This window comes from Pristiophorus japonicus, chromosome 6 (genome assembly GCF_044704955.1).
Source record: "Pristiophorus japonicus isolate sPriJap1 chromosome 6, sPriJap1.hap1, whole genome shotgun sequence".
Lineage (NCBI taxonomy): Eukaryota > Metazoa > Chordata > Chondrichthyes > Pristiophoridae > Pristiophorus > Pristiophorus japonicus.
Window position 1 is genome coordinate 169231733 of NC_091982.1, and position 22852 is coordinate 169254584.

The window sequence follows — 22852 nt, forward strand, 5'->3', positions numbered from 1 at the left end:
CGCAGGCTTCACTTACTATCTAGGGTGGGCTGGGGTGCACCTGTGGTTTAATCAACACCGTTGGGGTTTGTATTTTGTAAACTGGAAGTTTTTTTGTTTTACCTTGTATTTAAATGATAGAAAATGATTTTCCACCTGTTGGCTATAGATGGACGTTATTACTGTCAGGTTTCTACTTTCCACCCTCCACCCCCAACTCGAACACCAGCCATAAGGAATTAAGTACAACAGCTTGGGGAAAAATAGTTGCCAGTATCCCATGGCCTGACTGCGCTCTCCCTTGATTGCCATTTGTAGTGACAAGACAGCTCTGTATTAGTTTCCCCCAAATGCCGTGGATGCTTCCTGACATCCAGTAATGAAATCCCCCTCGGTGACACAATATTCCAAACGCAATAATAAGAGGGGGGAGGGATTTTCAGAGTCCGGCGGCAGAAAAATAATCAGATTCACATGACTACCTCTCGAAAAAGCAAAGAGCTGACAACAGTAACCACTTGTGTATGCATGAGTAAGTGCTAAGGATTTCAAAATTACCATGTCATGGAAAGAGTGAGTGCTCGAAGGTGATCTCTTTCATATGACTCTCCTTATTAGGTAAGTAGTTTGTCACTAGTTTCCTTGATGTGTGAATAATGTTAATCCCTTTGTTTGTTAACAAGTCATAGTGAGGTGATTTAAAATAGAATGGTAATTTCTCCTTGGAGGCCAGGCATTTTGAATGACACTCGAGGCTGGCAAGACTGCGTTGTCAGTTTTATAGGATGTCTGTCTATAAACTGCAGCATTTCACTGTGCTGCCAGTTTGTTCTTCTCCTTGTCCCCTGGGAACTGTCTGATATCTGTACAGCTCTGTAGTGAGAGTTATTTGTGGTTTGTTTACTTTCTCCTTCCGTAGGTCATACAGAGAATATTCTACACAGTCAACAGATCCTGGTCTGGCAAGATAACTCTGACAGAGCTGAGGAAGAGCAACTTCCTGCAAGTATGTAAATCTTCCACCAGAGGCTACAGACATAGGTCAAGATTTATCACTATGTTGTCAGTCTGGACAACATGAGAGTTAAGAACCTGAAAGTAAGAGTTAAACATGCAGAATTCTACCAATGTACTTAAGGAGTTCATAGTAAAGAAGAAGGTGTAGCATCAGAGGTTTTCTTCCACTAGCTACCTCCATTGGCTTTAGTGAATTCTTTAGATTGAACAAGAAGAGGTCATTTACTGCATCAACTCTAATCTTTCCATTGACCATATAAAACCGCCTAACCATGGATCCGATCACATTTATTGAATTGTGCTAGGGGTATGACTTAACAACTTGTTAAATAAAAAATATTCAAGAAAATAAAACCCCCATGGTAATCCAAGAAAATTCCAGGATATCATTCTAATATTACAATTTGCCCTGTTGCATTCCACAGTGCATACAGCCTTTGATCCTCTATGTCTAGACTTGTCCTTTTAACCCTCCATCCTATTCATAACTAGATATGTAGGTCATGGAGAAAATTTTCATCAGTATTAAGTTCCCTTTTGCTACGTCTCAGTGCTTACAATTAGAAATATTATATGGTACGTACTTATAAAAGCACTAGCTACAGAAATCAGTATTGGACAAACATCCTTATTGGCCATATTAGCGTGGGATTATTGAATTTCAAGATCTTGATGTAGTCTAACAATTCAAATTCTATTTGAAAATATATTGGGCCAGATTTTGCTGGAGCGGGGCATCTCGAGGCATGGCCCGTTAGTTAGATTTGTTCAAGCATATTTAGGTCTTAAATATTTTTCCCCACAAGTTGCTGGAAGTGCGAGCTGCTAACGATGCAGCGAGGGAAACAAGACATCTGGGACCTTAGTGAATAATGGGACAAACAGTGTATCTCCTTAACCAATAAGATTAAAGGATTGAGAAATAAACAGAGGAAGAACTGTGAAGGAAGGTGAATTAGAGTGGGTGAATTCAATGTCAAATCAGGTACATAAAGAGAGGGCAAGACATATTTGATTAAGAGAAAGAGAAAAAAGAGACAGAAAGGAAAAGTAAGAAAACAATGTAAAAAAAAAATAGAATTAGACATTTTTTAAATCTCCTAAAACAATTCTCAACCTGAAAGAATGAGACTCCACTCTTTCAGTAGTTCACTTTCTGAGTCAGAGAGGTTAATTGGCAGTCACGAATAATTATCATATTGTTAAAAGGGTACTTACATTTTTAATTACTAGACTTAGCTTTCTGTGGCCTGTTTAATGGACAATAAATATTCAACTGCAGCAACTTCATGAAAATCACGGGGCGTTAAGCGCAAGATGCCATTTTCATAAAGCTAATGGCGGAGCGATGCAAATCAGCCAGCAGCTTGTGATGATTCGCAACTCACAGGGTACCTCTTCATGCCACAAACTGCTGCCACATTTACGCATTAATAACAGCATGCGTTGTTCACACACCTTTATTTTTCAGCAAAATCTGGCCCATTATACAAGATCGTGATTCCCTTAAGGTCAGTATTTTTCCAGCAAATTGAAATTGATCTCAAGAGGGCTCCACGGTCGTAAAAGGTTGTCCACTTTAGCCTCAGACCTTAGCATCTGATCAGGAGTCCAGTCGTTAATAATGGGCATTGATAGAGGACTGAAGGCAGGTGGCCTGCCTGCCCGGTGAAGAGTGGGAGGCAAGAGAGGAAGAAAATCATTTTCATATATATTCACCATATGAGAAAAGGTTCAGAGCACGTTGTCTGCCAACAGCCCAGCAGCCGACATCCCAGATTAAACAGTAGTGCCATATCATCATGCTGCCGAGCAAAACCTGATGACGGGCATGATGGGGAACAGCGTATTTTGTGTGTGTGTGATATATAAATTTGAGCAGGTTCTAGAAGTTTCAGAGCTACCCTGACAGAAGTAGTGAACGGTATAATATCCCATAACTTATCAGTCAATCATTTTTAAAACTACAATCTGGGGTAAGAGAAGTGGGAAAAGTAACCAATCAGCAAAAGTTAGAGACCTAAAAATTACATCAGCAATAACATTGTCAAATGGTTGTCCAGCAAAAGTGAACAGATTTGTCATGCCAGTTGTCGTCAGTTCCATTTTTCTATTGTTCAGACTGAAAGTTTGCTAGCTGTGCAGAATCAGTAAAGCCCAATGCAATAGTAAGAGAAGAATCAAGTTGACCCAACTGATGTTCATGTTACTTTCTGACGTTTGTCAATCATCACTCCTTGATTTCCTCAGACTCTTGCCCTCCTGGAGGAAGAGGACGATATAAACCAAATTACAGACTACTTCTCATACGAGCATTTCTATGTTATTTACTGTAAGTTCTGGGAACTAGACACTGACCATGACCTCTTTGTTGACCACAAGGACTTGGCCAGACACAATGACCATGGTGAGTAATTCTACAAGTGGCATAGCAATGGGTCTTAAGTTTTGTACTTTTCAATTTCCATGTAATAATGTAATGTTTTCATGTTCCTTTTAAATCACACGGTGAAAGATTTGAACTAATTCACTTAATTGTTGAATTATCTATTTTATTTCCAATTGTGTGACTCACTTTTTCTCTGCTCCCTTCCTGGAGGGAGTGTGTTGTGCTCAATACCAGCCCATTAGAACCTCATTCCAGGTCATTCTCTGTGTCCGAGTTCCAACAGTGCCTGTCTGCATGGCTTAAATCATGAGAGGTATCAAGGACGAGCCTAATCCTGCCCCCATCTTGCATCTTTTAGATAATAGCTGGATTGTTAGACAGCTTCCATTTATAGTGGTTTCACTCTCTTTAATGTAATTTACAGAGATATTAGTTCCGATTTAAACCGGGGTGGGCATCAGCATCTCCCCGATTCCCTGACATGAGGCCCGGGTCATTTTTACTCCCATGTCTCGTTTAAGTAGAGCTGGCCTGATTTCCCGCCTCGATGTTGTGAGGCCGGCAGGCGGGTGTCGGGTGAGCGTGGCATCCAGGACCCAATGGTACTGTCTCTGCCAGTCAGAAAAGTAGATTATGGGAGGGCCCGTCACAGTCGCACAGAGTGGGGGGTGGGGGGGGACCAAGATTTCCTTGTGGGGCCCAAAGGAGCACTCCTAACCCTGGCTCACAAGGAAACTTAAAAATTTTTAATTAGCTGACCTCCTCGGCCTTCTTTTGGGCCTGTTCCCTGCATGGCACGGCATTTCTCTGGTGAGGCCAGCAGCAGCAGACAACCTCACAACATGGTTAAAATAAAGTCAGGATCTAATTGACATCATCTACCCCTGACTTTCGAATCTAAATGAACCTCTCGAAGGTCTGCAGTGTGTATCTGGTGAGTGCTGCGCTACCAATATTTTAAAGCCCGCCACGTTCTCATCAGGCATGGGAGGGTTAAAATCTGGACTATTAATTCCACTGCTTGATTTATTTTCAGAGGAGATAAGGAAAGAAACTTATGGGGAGATTTAATTATTGTGAATAGGCAGTAAACCATTGGCTGACAGGGGCCGCAGTGGAAAACCCCGGTCTTCGTGTTCATTAAAAGGAAAAGATTAAAATGGTGGGGAATATAATCAACGTTTCCTATAAGCCGCACAGCCCGGGTCCGGCTTTTGCAATATTGAAGTTCACGCATGCGAGAAACTATGAATTGGGCCATGCAACACCTGAAAGGGCCGCGCACCCAACACAAAATGACAGGAACATTAGATATAATAATCATACATGGGCTCTGGATGAAACAGGCTCAAGGAGACAAATGACCCCCTTCAGACTTTCTTATGTTTTGAATTATTTGGCTATGTCACGGGATAAGGTGCATCACAGGCAGAGCTAGAGCTGTTGCATGGGTAGTAGCCTATTCGAAGTGTTACTTACCATGTGCCTAAATATGTAAGACAGAAGAATCTGAGAGAATAGGAGACACTTGCCTCCACCGTTCCTCTGAATCTTTGTGTATCTCAAAAAGAATTGTTCTTGGAATGCATTTGCAGCACAGAGTACAAAAACAAACAATGTACAGTTGTAATGACTGAGTCTAAAATTATCAGCTACACAAAGAAAAATAGAGACACAATATCAACATATTAGTGCTGTGTTTCATTTTTATTTAAAACCAACACAGAGCAATTTAAACAACATAATTGCTCTTTCCCAGTTTTAATGCATTTCAATTTTAACAAGTAGCAGTTAATCAAGTAATCAATGGTAACCGTTCTGACTCTAATTAATTTTGACTGCACAGGCTGCCTCACATAAATCCTCACATTTAATCTTAACGATGCAGCATCAAGGCTGACATTTTGAACTCACTTCAGTTTGGCTTTCATCAAAGCTCCCTGTAAAACCTTTGTCTAAATATTGTGAGTGTTGGCCTAAAATCTCTTCTGACTTATCAGCTGACACACGATGAGACCTGACAGATTGTACTGTGGCTTCCTGTCCTTCTCTGTTGTGTATCTGTAAAGCATGCACTCCCATGTTCCGCCACCAGAGAGCTCATCCCCTGAACTCCCAAGGGATCCCAGCATCCCTTGGGAGCGCTGTATATAAGCCGGCCCCTAAGGCCTGCTCCTGACTCTGGAGTATCTTATTAAAGACTTAGGTCACTGTTACTTTAACCTCCTTGTGTGCAGCCTCATCTGTGTTAGGAACACAATAACTGGCGACGAGAATACGAATCCAATGCAAAGATGCAGCAAACTGTGGGCAGCCTGGCGTAGTTCTCAGAGGGTGAGGACTGGGAAGCCTATGTCGAACGGCTAGACCAGTACTTTGTAGCCAACGAGCTGGACGGAGAAGGGAACGCTGCAAAAAGGAGAGCGGTCTTCCTCACAGTCTGCAGGGCACCGACCTACAGCCTCATGAAGAATCTTCTGGCTCCGGTGAAACCCACAGATAAGTCATATGAGGAGCTGTGTACACTGGTTCGGGAGCATCTTAACCTGAGGGAGAGCGTGCTGATGGCGAGGTATCGGTTCTACACGTGCAGCGATTTGAAGGTCAGGATATGGCGAGCTACATCGCCGAGCTAAGGCGACTTGCAGGACAATGTGAGGTTGATAGCTACCTGGAGCAAATGCTCAGAGACTGTTTTGTACTGGGCATTGGCCACGAGACCATCCTACGAAAATATTTGACTGTAGAGACACCGACCATAAGTAAGGCCTTTGCGATAGCACAGGCGTTTATGTCCACCAGTGATAACACCAAACAAATCTCTCAGCGCACAAGTGCTAGCAATGTTCAGAAATTAACTGGAACTGTGTTTGCGAGCAGAAATGTACAGAGCAGAACCCACGAGTCTGCAACTGTCAGCAGTCCTCAGGTGACCCAGATGACTCAGAATCCCCAACAAAGGATGAATGCAAGGCAATTCACACCTTGTTGGTGTTGTGGAGGCTTCCATTCAGCCTATTCATGCCGCTTCAAAGGGTATGTTTGCAAGAGCTGTGGAACAATTGGGGCACCTCCAACGAGCTTGCAAACGAGCTGCAAGCTCTGCAAAACCTGCTAACCACCATGTGGCAGAGGAAGATCGGTCCATGGTGGATCAAAGCAATTTCGAGCCTCAGAGAGAGGAGACAGATGCTGAAGTACACAGGGTGCACACATTTTCGACGAAATGTCCACCTATAATGCTAAATGTAAAATTGAATGGCTTACCTGTGGCCATGGAACTGGACACTACCATCACGAGTAAAAAGATGTTTGAGAAACTGTGGTGCAACAAGGCATTCAGACCAATCCTGAACCCCATCCACACGAAACTGAGAACGTACACCAAAGAGCTTATCACTGTCTTGGTCAGCGCCATGGTCAAGGTCACCTACGAGGGCATGGTGCACAAATTGCCACTCTGGATTGTCCCGGGCGATGGCCCCACACTGCTTCGAAGGAGCTGGCTGGGCAAAATCCGCTGGAACTGGGATGACATCCGAGCAGTATCACATGTCGATGAGGCCTCATGTTCTTAACAAATTTCCTTCCGTTTTTGAGCCAGGCATTGGAAACTTTTCCGGGGCGAAGGTGCGGATCCACTTGGTCCCAGAGGCATGACCTATTCACCACAAGGCGCGAGCGGTATCTCACATGTTGAGGGAGAAAGTGGAAATTGAGCTCGACAGGCTGCAACGTGAGGGCATCATCTCCCCAGTGGAATTCAGCGAGTGGGCCAGCCTGATTGTTCCAGTACTCAAAAGTGATGGCACGGTCAGGATTTGCGGTGATTATAAAGTAACTATTAATCGTTTCTCGCTACAGGACCAATATCCGCTACCTAATGCAGACGACCTATGCGACGCTGGCAGGAGGCAAGACGTTCACCAAACTAGACATGACTTCGGCCTACATGACGCAGGAGTCTTCGAAGGGCCTCACCTGCATCAACACGCACAAGGGACTGGTCATCTACAACAGATGCCCGTTTGGAATTCGGTCGGCTGCAGCGATCTTCCAGAGAAACATGGAGAGTCTACACAAGTCGGTACCATACACGGTGGTCTTTCAGGATGACATATTGGTCACGAGTCGGGACACCGCCGAGCACCTACAAAACCTGGAGGAGGTGCTCCAGTGGCTGGATCGCGTAGGGCTGCGGCTGAAGAGGTCGAAATGCGTCTTCATGGCAACAGAAATGGAGTTTTTGGGGAGAAAGATCGCGGCGGACGGCATTCGACCCACAGACGCCAAGACAGAGGCTATCAGGAACGCGCCCAGGCCACAGAACGTCACGGAGCTGCGGTCGTTCCTGGGACTCCTCAACTATTTTGGTAACTTCCTACCGGGGTTAAGTATCCTTTTAGAACCCCTACATGTGTTATTGCGCAAAGGTGAGAACTGGGTATGGGGAAAAAAACAAGTAATTGCTTTTGAGAAAGCCAGAAACATTTTATGCTCCAACAAGCTGCTTGTATTGTATAACCCGTGTAAAAGACTTGTACTAGCATGTGACGCATCGTCGTACGGAGTCGGGTGTGTATTACAACAAGTTAACGTTGCGGGGAAGTTGCAACCTGTCGCCTATGCTTCCAGGAGCATGTCTAAGGCCGAGAGGCCCTACAGCATGATTGAGAAAGAGGCATTAGCGTGTGTGTTCGGGGTAAAGAAAATGCATCAGTACCTGTTTGGCCTCAAATTTATGCTGGAAACCGATCACAAGCCCCTCACATCCCTGTTCGCTGAAAGCAAGGGGATAAATACTAATGCCTCAGCCCGCATACAAAGGTGGGCACTCACGCTATCAGCGTATAACTATACCATCCGCCACAGGCCAGGCACCGAGAACTGTGCGGATGCTCTCAGTCGGCTACCATTGCCCACCACGGGGGTGGAAATGGCGCAGCCTGCAAACTTGTTGATGGTGGCGCAGCCCAAAAACTTGTTGATGGTCATGGAAGCATTTGAAAATGATAAATCATCTGTCACAGCCCGCCAGATTAGGACTTGGACCAGCCAAGATCCTCTGCTGTTCCTAGTAAAAAACTGTGTACTGCATGGGAGCTGGGCCAGCATCCCCGTTGAAATACAAGAGCCAATCAAGCTGTTCCAGCGGCGGAAGGACAAGCTGTCCATTCAGGCAGTCTATCTGTTGTGGGGTAACCGCGTAGTGCTACCACAAAAGGGCAGTGAGACGTTCATCTCGGATCTCCACAGCACACACCTGGGTATAGTAATGATGAAAGTGATAGCCAGATCGTATGTGTGATGGCCCGGTATCGACTCTGACTTAGAGTCCTGTGTACGGCAATGCAGCGTATGTGCTCAGTTGAGCAACACGCCCAGAGAGGCACCACTAAGTTTGTGGTCCTGGTCCTCCAGACCATGGTCGAGGATCCATGTCGACTATGCAGGGCCATTTCTCGGTAAAATGTTCCTGGTGGTGGTGGATGCTTTTTAAAAATGGATTGAATGTGAAACAATGTCGGGAAGCACCGTCACCGCCACCATTGAAAGCCTGAGGGCCATGTTTGCCACCCACGGCCTGCCTGACATACTGGTCAGTGACAACGGGCCATGTTTCACCAGTGCCGAATTTAAAGAATTCATGACCCACAATGGGATCAAACATGTCACCTCGGCCCCATTTAAACCAGCCTCCAATGGGCAGGCAGAGTGGGCAGTACAAACCATCAAACAGAGCCTTAAACGAGTCACAGAGGGCTCACTCTAAACCCGTCTGTCCCGAAAACTGCTCAGCTACCGCACGAGACCCCACTCGCTCACAGGGGTGCCCCCAGCTGAGTTATTCATAAAAAGGACACTTAAAACCAGACCTCGTTGGTTCACCCCAACCTGCACGATCAGGTAGAGAGCAGGCGGCAGCAACAAAATGTAAACGATGGTCGCGCCACTGTGTCACGGGAAATTGATCTGAATGACCCTGTGTATGTGCTAAACTATGGACATGGTCCCAAGTGGATCGCGGGCACGGTGATAGCTAAAGAAGGAAATAGGGTGTTTGTAGTTAAACTAGACAATGAACAAATTTGCAGAAAGCACCTGGACCAAATGAGGCTGCGGTTCACAGACTACCCTGAACAACCCACAGCAGACACCACCTTTTTCGAGCCCACAACACACACCTAAAGGATCAACGACACCACGCCGGACCAGGAAATTGAACCCATCACGCCCAACAGCCCAGCAAGGCCAGGCTCACCTAGCAGCCCTGCAGGGCCAACAACATGCCAGCCCAGAGAGGGCACAGCCAACACACCAGAACAGACATTTGTACCGAGGCGGTCCACCAGGGAAAGAAAAGCTCCCGACCGCCTCACCTTGTAAATAGTTTTCACTTTGACTTTGGGGGGTGAGTGATGTTGTGTATCTGTAAAGCATGCACTCCCATGTTCTGCCACCAGGGAGCTCATCCCCTGAAGTCCCAAGGGATCCCAGCATCCCTTGGGAGCACCATATATAAGCCGGCCCCTAAGGCCTGTTCCTCACTCTGGAGTGTCTTATTAAAGACTGAGGTCACTGTTACTTTAACCTCCCGGTGTGCAGCCTCATCTGTTCGGAACACAATAGTCTCCATCTTCATCTATCAGATAGTCCCTGTTTAATCATTCCCATAGTGGTTTGATGCTGCAAAATTATATTTGATGCAGAAAAAGGAGTGAGGAGTGTCTCACTGAAGAAAGAAAACCCTTGTTAATAATATAACTTGCTATCGGGTCACATGCTCAATAGCATGGATGTGCTTACATCGCAAATGGGCGCAACATATAGGGCGATTTTAACCTTATCCCCCCCCCCATCCCGTCAGTGGAAACCAGGCAGGTGGACAGTTAAAATCACCCTGGAGCCACCAGAAATTGGTCGTTCCCAATTTTAACGTTCTCTCGTGAGGAGGCAGCAAGGACACCTGCCCAAAGCCGGCAAGGTCCTTTTCTTGCATATGGACAAGATTTGTAATACAGATGTGACTTTTCAGTAGACCTTCCCCCTCCGACTTCCAATACCAACTAGCCACTGATTGGCATGTATTGGCAGAGGCTGTGGTGATGAGATGCTTTTTCAACCCCTCAGCCAGTGTTCAGGGCCTCGGTATTTAATACCCGTCCTCACCTTCAGAGTCATGTTCGAAATAATAGATGTTGCAACTTTACTTTATTTCTTTCTCCACAGCTATCTCGAATAGAATTATTGAAAGGATATTCTCTGGAGCAGTCACAAGGTAAGTAAAACATCGTGATTTTTACATAACTGAAAAATGTTTCCCATAAAATTGATTCAGAAGTGAAAACATTTCTGGTGTGAAGCTGCATTGCGCTTTATTTTGACAAATGATTCATTTGTTTGTATGAAACTCCTCTCTCTCTTTGAAGGGAGGCGTTAACCTTTTTATTTTAACAGAGGAATTAATCTGGTTAAAATAATAGACAAAGACTTTTCATAGAAATACATTTAGCATTTATACACTAACCTTGCACAGCATAGTTTCACCCAATTTACGTGAGGACTCTAAAAAGACAGACAGAAGCTCAGCCCTTGTATTGTGTGGGGGCTTATGCCTGCTTTACTTCATAGAGCTGCCTGCAGCCCCGACTTCAGTGGTATCACTGACAAACAAATCAGAACTTGTCACTGCCTCCCATTTAAAGTGGCGGTCTTCATCAGTGCTCTGATAACGAATGGAAATGTTGGTGGCACAGGGAAAGGCCCCAATTTGTCTGGTGGTCAGTCTGCCCACATACAGCAGTGATCTGGCTCTCCTGCCCAAGCAATTGGGGGGAGGGGAAGCGGGTCTGCCGGCCAGTCATGAACCATGACCTTCAAATGACTTTGCGTGCAAACTCTTGAGAGTTTAATATTTTTTTTAAGAGCATTTTGCATTTGTCTTTTAAAAAAGAACTTGCAAAGTATTTTCTACTCTGATCTGGTAAATACAAAACCTCCATTTTCAGGGGTAACTGTGTGCAGAAAGAAGGTCGGATGAGCTATGCTGATTTTGTCTGGTTTCTGCTTTCTGAAGAAGATAAGAAGAATCCCACCAGGTAATTTTTCTAACGAGGCCGTTCCGTACCCCGTGTCATTTTATAGCTGCAATCGGTGAATCTTGCGTACTGTCACCAAGACATAAGAGAAATGTTCAATCCATGAAAGCAGTGCAGAGAAGAGCCACAAGGATTTTAACTGGTGTCAAAGAATTAGGACGAACTTCTAGAGAAACGGAACAGTTTAGCTTTGAAAGGAGGCAACTAAGATGGGACCATGACACTATGGGGCTGATAATAAGGTCCCTGCACTGCACCATTGGTGACCCCACCCAATAACGCGCAGTCAGCTCATTTATATGTTGTTCTAGTTTTCTTGACGTGCCAGTTGTGACACCCCAGAAGCACTAGCAGGTGGGGTCACAATTTTGCGCACCAGCAGCTAGTGAAGGGCTGTCAGCTGCTCATTGATGTGATTGCACTAGAGAGGGTACAGAGGAGATTTATGAGGATGTTGCCTGGTCTGGCGAATTTTACCTATGAGGAAAGATTGGATAGGCTGGGGGGTTTTTTGGAACAGAGGAGGCTGAGGGGAGACCTTATTGAGGTGTATAAAATTATGAGGGGCCTAGATAGAGTGGATAGGAAGGACCTGTTTCCCTTAGCAAAGGGGTCAACAACATAGAAACATAGAAAATAGGTGCAGGAGTAGGCCATTCGGCCCTTCGAGCCTGCACCACCATTCAATAAGATCATGGCTGATCATTCACCTCAGTACCCCTTTCCTGCTTTCTCTCCATACCCCTTGATCCCTTTAGTCGTAAGGGCCATATCTAACTCCCTCTTGAATATATCCAATGAACTGGCATCAACAACTCTCTGCGGTAGGGAATTCCACAGGTTAACAACTCTCTGAGTGAAGAAGTTTCTCCTCATTTCAGTCCTAAATGGCTTACGCCTTATCCTTAGACTAGGTCCCCTGGTTCTGGACTTCCCCAACATCGGGAACATTCTTCCTGCATCTAACCTGTCCAGTCCCGTCAAAATTTTATATGTTTCTATGAGATCCCCTTTCATCCTCCTAAACTCCAGTGAATACAGGCCCAGTCGATCCAGTTTCTCCTCATATGTCAGTCCTGCCATCCCGGGAATCAGTCTGGTGAACCTTCGCTGCACTCCCTCAATAGCAAGAACGTCCTTCCTCAGATTAGGAGACCAAAACGAAACACACTATTCCAGGTGAGGCCTCACTAAGGCCCTGTACAACTGCAGTAAGATCTCCCTACTCCTATACTCAAATCCTCCAGCTATGAAGGCCAACATGCCATTTGCCTTCTTTACCGCCTGCTGTATCTGCATGCCAACTTTCAATGACTGATGTACCATGACACCCAGGTCTCGTTGCACCTCCCCTTTTCCTAATCTGCCACCATTCAGATGATATTCTGCCTTCGTGTTTTTGCCACCAAAGTGTATAACCTCACATTTATCCACATTATACTATATCTGCCATGCATTTGCCCACTCACCTAACCTGTCCAAGTCACCCTGCAGCCTCTTAGCGTCCTCCTCACAGCTCACACCGCCACCCAGCTTAGTGTCATCTGCAAACTTGGAGATATTACACTTAATTCCTTCATCTAAATCATTAATGTAAATAGCTGGGGTCCCAGCACTGAGCCCTGTGGCACCCCACTAGTCACTGCCTGCCATTCTGAAAAGGACCCGTTTATCCCGACTCTCTGCTTCCTGTCTGCCAACCAGTTCTCTATCCATGTCAGTACATTAGCCCCAACACCATGTGCCTTAATTTTGCACACCAATTTCTTGTGTGGGACCTTGTCAAAAGCCTTTTGAAAGTCCAAATACACCACATCCACTGGTTCTCCCTTGTCCACTCTACCAGTTACATTCTCAAAAAATTCTAGAAGATTTGTCAAGCAGGATTTCCCTTTCATAAATCCATGCTGACTTGGACCGATCCTGTCACTGCTTTCCAAATGCGCTGCTATTTCATCTTTAATAATTGATTCCAACATTTTCCCCACTACTGATGTCAGGCTAACCGGTCAAAATTACCCATTTTCTCTCTCCCTCCTTTCTTAAAAAGTGGTGTTACATTAGCTACCCTCCAATTCATAGGAACTGATCCAGAGTCGATAGACTGTTGGAAAATGATCACCAATGCATCCACTATTTCTAGGGCTACTTCCTTAAGTACTCTGGGATGCAGACTATCAGGCCCCGGGGATTTATCGGCTTTCAATCCCATCAATTTCCCGAACACAATTTCCCGCCTAATAAGGATTTCCTTCAGTTCCTCCTTTTCACTAGACTCTCGGTCCCCGAGTATTTCTGGAAGATTATTTGTGTCTTCCTTCGTGAAGACAGAATCAAAGTATTTGTTTAACTGGTCCGCCATTTCCTTGTTCCCCATTATAAATTCACCTGAATCTGACTGCAAGGGACCTACGTTTGTCTTCACTAATCTTTTTCTCTTCACATATCTATAGAAGCTTTTGCAGTCAGTTTTTATGTTCCCAGCAAGCTTCCTCTCATACTCTATTTTTCCCCCTCCTAATTAAATCCTTTGTCCTCCTCTGCTGTATTATAAAATTCTTCCAGTCCTCAGGTTTGCTGCTTTTTCTGGCCAATTTACATGCCTCTTCCTTGGATTTAACACTATCCTTATTTTCCCTTGTTAGCCACGATTGAGCACCTTCCCCGTTTTATTTTTACTCCAGACAGGGATGTACAATTGTTGAAGTTCATCCATGTGATCTTTGAATGTTTACCATTTCCTATCCACCGTCAACCCCTCAAGTATCACTCGCCAGTCGATTCTAGCCAATTCCCGCCTCATACCATCGAAGTTACCTTTCCTTAAGTTCAGGACCCTAGTCTCTGAATTAACTGTGTCACTCTCCAGCTTAATGAAGAATTCTACCATATTATGGTCACTCTTCCCCAAGGGGCCTCGCACAACAAGATTGCTAATTAGTCCTTTCTCATTACACATCATCCAATCTAGGATGGCCAGCCCTCTAGTTGATTCCTCGACATATTGGTCTAGAAATCCATCCGTAATACACTCCAGGAAATCCTCCTCCACCGCATTGCTACCAGTTTGGTTAGCCCAATCAATATATAGATTAAAGTTGCCCATGATAACTGCTGTACCTTTATTGCACGCATCCCCAATTTCTTGTTTGATGCTGTCCCCAACCTCACTACTACTGTTTGGTGGTCTGTACATGACTCCCACTAGCGTTTTCTGCCCTTTGGTATTCCGTAGCTCCACCCATACCGATTCCACATCATCCAAGCTAATGTCCTTCCTTACTATTGCATTAATTTCCTCTTTAACCAGCAATGCTACCCCACCTCCTTTTCCTTTCTGTCAATCCTTCCTGAAAGTTGAATACCCTTGGATGTAGAATTCCCAGCCTTGGTCACCCTGGAGCCATGTCTCCGTGATGCCAATTACATCATACCCATTAACTGCTATCTGCGCAGTTAATTCGTCCACCTTATTACGAATACTCCTCGCATAGAGGCACAGAGCCTTCAGGCTTGTCTTTTTAACACACTTTGCCCCTTTAGAATTTTCCTGTAATGTGGCCCTTTTTGCTTTTTGCCTTGGGTTTCTCTGCCCTCCACTTTTACTTTTCTTCTTTCTATCTTTTGCTTCAGCCCCCATTCTACTTCCCTCTGTCTCCCTTCATAGGTTCCCATCCCTCTGTCATATTAGTTTAACCCCTCCCCAACAGCACTAGTAAACATTCCCCCTAGGACATTGGTTCCAGGGGCCATAGATTCAAATAATTGGTAGGCGGTTTAGAGGAGATTTGAAGGAACATATTTTTACCCAGAGGGTGGTGGGGTTCTGGGACTCACTACCTGAAAGGGTGGTAGAAGCAGGATCCCTCACCACATTTAAAAAGTGCTTGGGTGTGCACCTGAAGTGCCGTAACCTACAGGGCTATGGACCAAGAGCTGGGATTTATATGCCGGCGTGGACACGATGGACCAAAATGGCCTCCTTCTGTACTGTAAATTTATATGTTTCTATGAATACCAGGACATTTTCCGAGGGGGGAGAAAAGGGAGTGAGAGGAGGAGATGGTCTAGCAATACAGCAAATGTAAAAAAAAAACATTTTCACTGAGATCTCCCCTTCAGTGCTTGATTAATGACCCATATGGGAGAAGATTTCATCTGTGTGTCAGGTATAGCAAAATTGGAAACCTGTTCTTCATCAATACAATAACTACAATAGTACATCTTATCAGAGGGAAGAATCAGTGACTGCAATCGGAATCTTATTGAAGGAAAACAAAGTTCTTGTTTTGCAGTGACACACCATTTATGGTTCTGGTTCTTATTTTGAAGGTTTTATACATGAGATTAAAGCAGCTAAAATGCAATGTCTTCTCTTAATAATTGATCTACTAAGCTTTTAACATATATGACCTCCAGCCTTTTCAAAATAAAGCTCAGGTTGCATTGCAGGATTTTATGAAGCAATAAATGTGCCTTTTGTTGGCCAGGAAACGACATAGGTGATTTATAAAGACATCATGTTATCTGAGGTCACTCAGGAGTCATGGGCATCTTAGCCTTAAATCTAATCATTCTTTTTCAAAAACGCTACAGACTAACTTGTACAAAATGTGCAAATATCTTCAGTGAGTGTGTGAGGTGGGGAAAGGGGAGAGGGAGGTGGTGGCCTGAGAAAATGAAGATTTACTAAAGATTAAACCATCTCAAAGTGTCACCAATGTACCTGCTCACCCTGTTCAAAGTTTGGAGCTCAAGATGAATATATGATTGTGATTCACATAAAGGGAAGGATATTTTTTGTTAATTGATGGTAATTTGTCCTGTTTCTTGTATTTCACAGATAGTAATTGTAAATTGTTTCATTTTTATTTAGCATGGAGTACTGGTTTCGGGCCATGGACATTGATGGGGATGGGGTACTCTCTATGTATGAGCTGGAGTACTTCTATGAAGAACAATGTGAACGGATGGAGGGAATGGGCATTGAGCCATTGCCATTCCATGACCTCCTCTGTCAGATGCTGGATTTAGTGAAGCCAGAATGTGAAGGTAAATAAATGTAGTAATACATCATATGAGTGATTCCACAATCCAGTACTTCCAGCAGGGAGCAGCGCTCCAAGGAAGTGCATCTCAGAAAATTAATGGTCAAAATTCATGGGCTGTGTGCACACACTTTCCAAGATGTGTTCGCTACCGATGGCACTGTCCAATTGGAGTGCTGGATTTCAGAATCATCCTTTATGAGGACAGCCAATAACTAACCTGGAAGTAGCTATAAACAATTAGCACCCTGTGTCATACTTCTCACTCTCAGCAACCTTGTATCCCACTCCCCCACTCTCTCTCTCTCTCTCTCTTTCTCAGCTATCTTAGAAAGAACAGGTTACTGCCTCTGTTAAAATAGCAGAGAGTGGAATTTGATTAGAGTACATTAATCGCTTGTAGATAAAGCCACTCACAATACTTTTTGGGCTCATATTGTACAGTACTAAACAGTCAAAAGATTAGCTCATTGGCCGGGGAGCTCAGAATAGCAATGCCTTACAGCAAATAAATATTCTACTGTGTTTTGCTTCTTACCTTCAAGGAGGCCGATTGTCCTTTCAGCAGTTGTCAAGAGCACTGAGTTTCTGGGATAGTGAGCCTGCACTCAAACCAATGTTTCAACAACTGTTTGTTGTTCACCCGGAAGGCTTATGCTTTGAAGATTCATTATCTCATGCAGGTGTAACCATTTGCGTTCCTTTTCCCCCTGTCTCCCCTGAGGTTAGCATTTACTGCTTAGACACCTGAGGAATGGCTGCTACGATGAGGTACTGGAAGATGACAATGGCCAGCACCTGTGCAACCAAATCTCATAAATCAGATTCCTTCAAGAGAGGTGAAGCGAAGGCAGACAACTTATTTTATTTGTTCTTGGGATGTGCGCAACACTGACAAGGAAGCTTATTGCCCATCTCTAGTCAACCACATGGTGTGGTCTGGAGTCACATATACATCCGACTGGGTCACATTTCCTTTCCGTCAAGGGTATTAGTGAACCTGTTGGGTTCTTCCAATAATCCAACAGCTTACATAGTCTTTTTTTCTTTTACTAGATTTATTGAATGAAGTTTCACAAATTACCATGGCGGGATTTGAACTTGCAACCACTGGGATTACTATTCCAGTACCATAACTATCACACTACCATACCAACAGGTGGTCTGAAAAACAAGGAAGAATTTGTATTTAGCATAAAATGTATCATCAATCCCACTTTGTAGAACTCCATTTACGAGTACTCGGTAAAGTGGCATTTTATCAGCATGGTGGTGCCCCCCAAACATCCTGATGTCCTGAAATGTTTAAAAGCCAAAAGGAATGGCAGCACCCCAACACCTGATGAGATGGTTTGTGATGTACCAGAGACACAAATGTGTTGAATAGAACAAAATAGGCTGATGGAGCTGCTAACTATATTCTGAAATGTGCACATATGATTTTTTTTTATTCATTCATCGGATGTTGGCGTCGCTGGCAAGGTCAGCATTTATTGCCCATCCCTAATTGCCCTTGAGAAGGTGATGATGAGCCACCTTCTTGAACTGCTGCAGTCCATATGGTGAAGATACTGCCACAGTTCTGTTAGGGAGGGAGGTCCAGGATTTTGACCCAGCGACGATGAAGGAACAGCGATGCATTTCCAAGTCAGGATGGTATGTGACTTGGAGGGGAACTTGCAGATGGTGGAATTCCCAAGCGCTTGCTGCCCTTGTCCTTCTAGGTGGTAGAGGCCGTGGGTTTGGGAGGTTTGCCATAGTGATTCACTCAACTGCTGACCACCCCCGATGGTCAGTGTGTGCACTACCTGATATAAAGACCAGGAAGGCCTTGGGTTTAATTGCTCGCTGCTGGTTGATTCAGCTGGGGCAGTAGTATAGGCACTGCATTTAGTTTCAGCAATTCTGAGCTAGGGAACGAAAAATCAAAGTGGTTCCTGTTCCGGGACTAGGCATAGACCAGCTGCTGTGGAGGTGCATACGTGGAAATTGGATGAGGACAAGATCAGGCTCAGCTGTGATGGCTGCCTTAGTTCAATAGCCTATTGGCACTTTCTGTTTGGGCTTACATATGGGAAATGACATTCTCCTGCTGAATCCTCCAACCATCCTACCCCAATACAGACACACAAAGTTCATACTTTCAGCCAATCTGCTTTGTTGTCAACTTTCAGCCAGTTGATTTAAAAAACACTGCACCAAGGTGTGATAGTGATAGCAAGTAATTTGCCTGTGAAACAATATTTGTAGTTTTAGTTCTTCCCATCCTCACTTATTTTTATTACTGTTCTTCATTCCAGGTAAAATAACAATGCGAGATCTAAAGAGGTGCAGAATGGCTCATATTTTTTATGACACCTGCTTCAACTTAGAAAAATACCTGGACCATGAGCAGAGAGATCCATTTGCTGTGCAGAAGGTAACCATAGACGGGGCAGACAAGTAGTGTCATTTAACAACAGGAGCTGAAGCACTTATTTTAAGGTCAAGGCTGAGGTAATGGGTTTGAGCACCAGGGCTGTTTCTGACCTGAATCAGCCAAACTCGTGGGTGTGTCAGTTTCAGAATATATTGCAAGTTGGAATGTCTCATAATATCAGAATATTATAATACCTCTATCTGGAGAAGGGGAGAACGGTAGTGGCACTGTTCGCCCATGAAGAATGACCACTTACACAAGTATCAAAGGGCACCCGCCACCATTAGGACCACACCCTGGCATGAGCTAGGAAGGTAAGGACATTGAAAGGGTAAAAATAGAGGATACAAGTGTACAACAGTGGAATATAAACCAGCATTATATAGGACCTCCTGCCACATACTTCATATACAATGTGTTCGTCTAAAACTGTTCAGCAATTTGAATAACTATTTTATGCACCTGAATCAGATGCTCTTTCAGCTGAGGAAGGTTTTCTAATGGAGCCAATTGAGTTTTCAAACACTTGTCAACAACAGGGAGCAGAAAGGACTGCACTAATAAAGATGTGAATGTTACACATTCAAACCCAACTTTCACTCTAAGTTGTATAAACTCAACAACAACAGCTTGCATTGATATAGCGCCTTTAACGTCATGAAACTTCCCAAGGTGTGTCACAGGAATATTATGAGACAAAAGATTTGACACCGAACCACGTAAGGAGAAATTAGGGCAAAAACTTGGTCAAAGAGGTAGGAGCGTCTTGATGGAGGGTAGAGAGGCGGAGAGGTTTAGGCAGGGAGTTGCAGAGCTTGGGGCCTAGGCAACAGAAGGCACGGCCACCAATGGTTGAGCGATTATAATCAGGGATGCTCAAAAGGGCAGAATTAGAGGAGCACACACATCTCGGGGTTGTGGGGCTGGAGGAGATTACAGAGATAGGGAGGAGTGAGGCCATGCAGGGATTTGAAAACAAGAATGAGAATTTTGACATCAAGGCATTGCTTAACCGGGAGCCAATGTAGGCCAGTGAGCACAGGGATGATGGGTGAGTGGGACTCGTCCTGGACAGTAGAACAAAACGGGTGATATCGTAGTGGTTGCCCATGATACGCCATGTCCAATATTCATTGACTGCGATGGAACTGAGTATCAGGCAAGGCATATAACAGGCGACCAATGCAATACTGTCCTAGTTGCACTACAGCCCAGGATGAATTAATATACCTTAGTGCCTAGTGTCCAACAATGTCTTCATCTTACTGATTAAAATGTGCATGTTTTTTTCTAACTGAACGTTTCTAAAATAAGTTTATTTGAAATTTCAAGCAGAATTAATATTTTAGTCATTTAGTTGTGAATTTTGGGCCCTGCAGATTTGGATAAGGAGTCAACCTTCCTTTTTAAATGTATTTTTTAAAAATCGCAGGATGAAGTCACTGCACTTTTGCTGACCATCATGTTTTGCCTCTTGTAGGATGTTGACAGTGATGGTCCAGAGCCTTCCGACTGGGACAAGTACGCAGCTGAAGAATATGAAATTTTGGTTGCTGAGGAATCAGCCAATGAGCAGTTACAGGAAGGGTAGGTGGCTGTAAAGTGACATTAGTCATTCTATTTTTGCTACGCAGCGTGATAAATAAAATTCATTAGTGGCGTCAGTTCATTATTTTGGGGTCTTAGATTGAACACATTTCCGGATCACAATGATTAAATGGCAGAAAAACACTTTCTGATTACCTTCTTTAGTTCATTACAATATATTTCAGGATAAAAAAGACTAGTAGTTGATTTATCAGTACATGATTGGTCAAGTCCCAATGAATGTCTGTAACCATGGGCTGACCAGCTGATTGGATACAATTTTTTGGCTGAGCGAAACGTTCTATTTTTCTGAATGTTTAATGTCATCTTCAGATGCTTCCCAGAGTAGCAGAGTATCTACAACTCATTACCCGCCACAGCCTTCCCTTTCCTCTTATGAACTAAAGCAGTGGTTCTGAAACGGGTCCACTGACCCCTGGGGGTCCGTAGAGACTTTCCAGGGGGTCTGCGACCGGAGGTAATTTCAGATATCTGCCGGCACTTGCAATCAGGGATCAAACATGTAGAGTGGTCAAGGGACAAAGTGGTGAAGGCCAGTTGTGCAGAGGAGAAAATTAGAAGGAAAAATATTCCATGTAAAAAAGAATCTTGATAAAGCAAATTGGAGGTTGTTGTCACCAATGATTATTCAGCCCCTTCAACCATACTGTTGACTGTAGCTGCAGTATTTTAGGTGGAGCACGGGGAGGAGTAACCAGAAATGCCCCCCCCCCCCCCCCCCATGTTAAGGCAACGACCTCCTGCATGAAAAATGCAGCTCAACAATTGTTTGGACCCGCTCAGAACAAGTTGGGGTCAGGGCTCATGCAATATTGTGCACACAAGCAGATAAAATAGCATAGTGTCAACATTAAACTTCTTCAAAATGGTGTTATCAGAACCAATCTCATGGCCTGTGCACTATGTTATGTGGGGCTGAAGGTAGCACTTTAATTGAGATTGATCTGCTCCTGCCACTGTCTCCATTCTCTTCATAGCACTGTCAGGGGTGATGCAGAATTGAACTGCAGCATTTGTTTTACCTGAAACTTAGCCCAGTGTGTGTTAGTGTTTTAACTAAAGTCAGCACCACCTACTGTTAATTTAGGTATTGTAGCCACTCATGGCGCTCATAATTGACAAATCGAGGGAAGCCAGTTTAAAACAAAAGAAATTAATTCACTGACCAAAGTCTGATATTCAGTTTGCAGACAGGAAGTAATAAAGAGATTAACATATTTCTGCGCTGTATATTCTGTGTAATTCCATGTAACATATGTTAATAATAAGGATGTTGCAGAGGTTGTTTAGTGCTGTGAAGAGAGGTATTAACGAAGGGTCACAGAGTGCTGCCACCTGTTGTTGAAATAGAGGCATTGCCAAAGCTGAGTCCCTTCCTCAGTAACACTGGTACTGTTACACAATCAGAAAAAAACAACACGTGAATTATTTTCATTAGTGGCCATTATTTTCTGTCCAGTTCTGCCCAGTGAGACTACCTCTTAGTGCATATCTGTAAGTCTCCTACAATCAGCACTATAATTAGGTCCTTACAAACTTACAAACATGTGAGAAAATGTGAAAAATTTGTATAACAACCAGTTTGGACAGAACAAGTAGGATAGAAGAAGTGAAAAATGATAGAGGAGGGGAGAGAAATAGAATGGGGCATGTCCCATTGGAGAAGGCAAGATGGTAGAATCATAGAATCTTATTGCACAGAGGGAGGCCTAGCAGTGTGGTCTTCCCTCAGGATGATAAATATGTGTCAGTGCACAGCTGAGTTTTGTTTGAGCTCACCAAGGTAAAGGACATTAGCACTGGGAAATGCAAAACCTTCTCATTTTAGGCACCCAGTATCAGCATCAAGCACTTCCAGGTCAGAAAGCTACAGTGTATGGCTCCCTTTATTCAGCACCAACTCTATGTTACAGCCACAGCCCAGCACACAGGCAATTGACAAGAGCTCTGCGGTTTAGATTCCCTGCAGGCCTATCCGAAGAGCTATGAATGCAGGAATTGTGGATCAATGTCATCATGTTTACACAAATATGAATAAGATTTTGCATTTCCCAGTGACACTGGTGTGTTTGTGGGGGTGGATGTTGGGTGAGAACAGGATCCTGCTCGGCTGTGATACTCGCTATGGTTGAATACACTGCCAATGCTCGCTGTCTAGGGTCACCCATGAAGAATGGTTACTTGGGTGAGGTATTGAATAATGGCTAATGCCCACGTAACTGTCCCCAACGAGGGTCAGCACCTGCTGGAAAGAAGGGAATTGTTTTTTAAAAAGCAAAAAGATTCTAGCTCC

At 44.2% G+C, this 22852-nt stretch overlaps 1 protein-coding gene across 6 annotated transcripts in view; it reads left to right on the plus strand.

Annotated features, from left to right (window-relative positions):
- ppp2r3a (protein phosphatase 2, regulatory subunit B'', alpha) overlaps positions 1-22852 on the plus strand; it is a 412397-nt gene that overhangs the window by 379723 nt on the left and 9822 nt on the right. For all 6 annotated transcript variants that reach the window (XM_070883364.1, XM_070883366.1, XM_070883368.1 and 3 more), the window contains 7 exons: positions 899-985; positions 3247-3403; positions 10616-10664; positions 11395-11484; positions 16361-16536; positions 18833-18951; positions 20432-20538. In XM_070883364.1, the coding sequence (XP_070739465.1) occupies positions 899-985; positions 3247-3403; positions 10616-10664; positions 11395-11484; positions 16361-16536; positions 18833-18951; positions 20432-20538 (785 nt within the window). The remainder of the gene's footprint in view (positions 1-898; positions 986-3246; positions 3404-10615; positions 10665-11394; positions 11485-16360; positions 16537-18832; positions 18952-20431; positions 20539-22852) is intronic.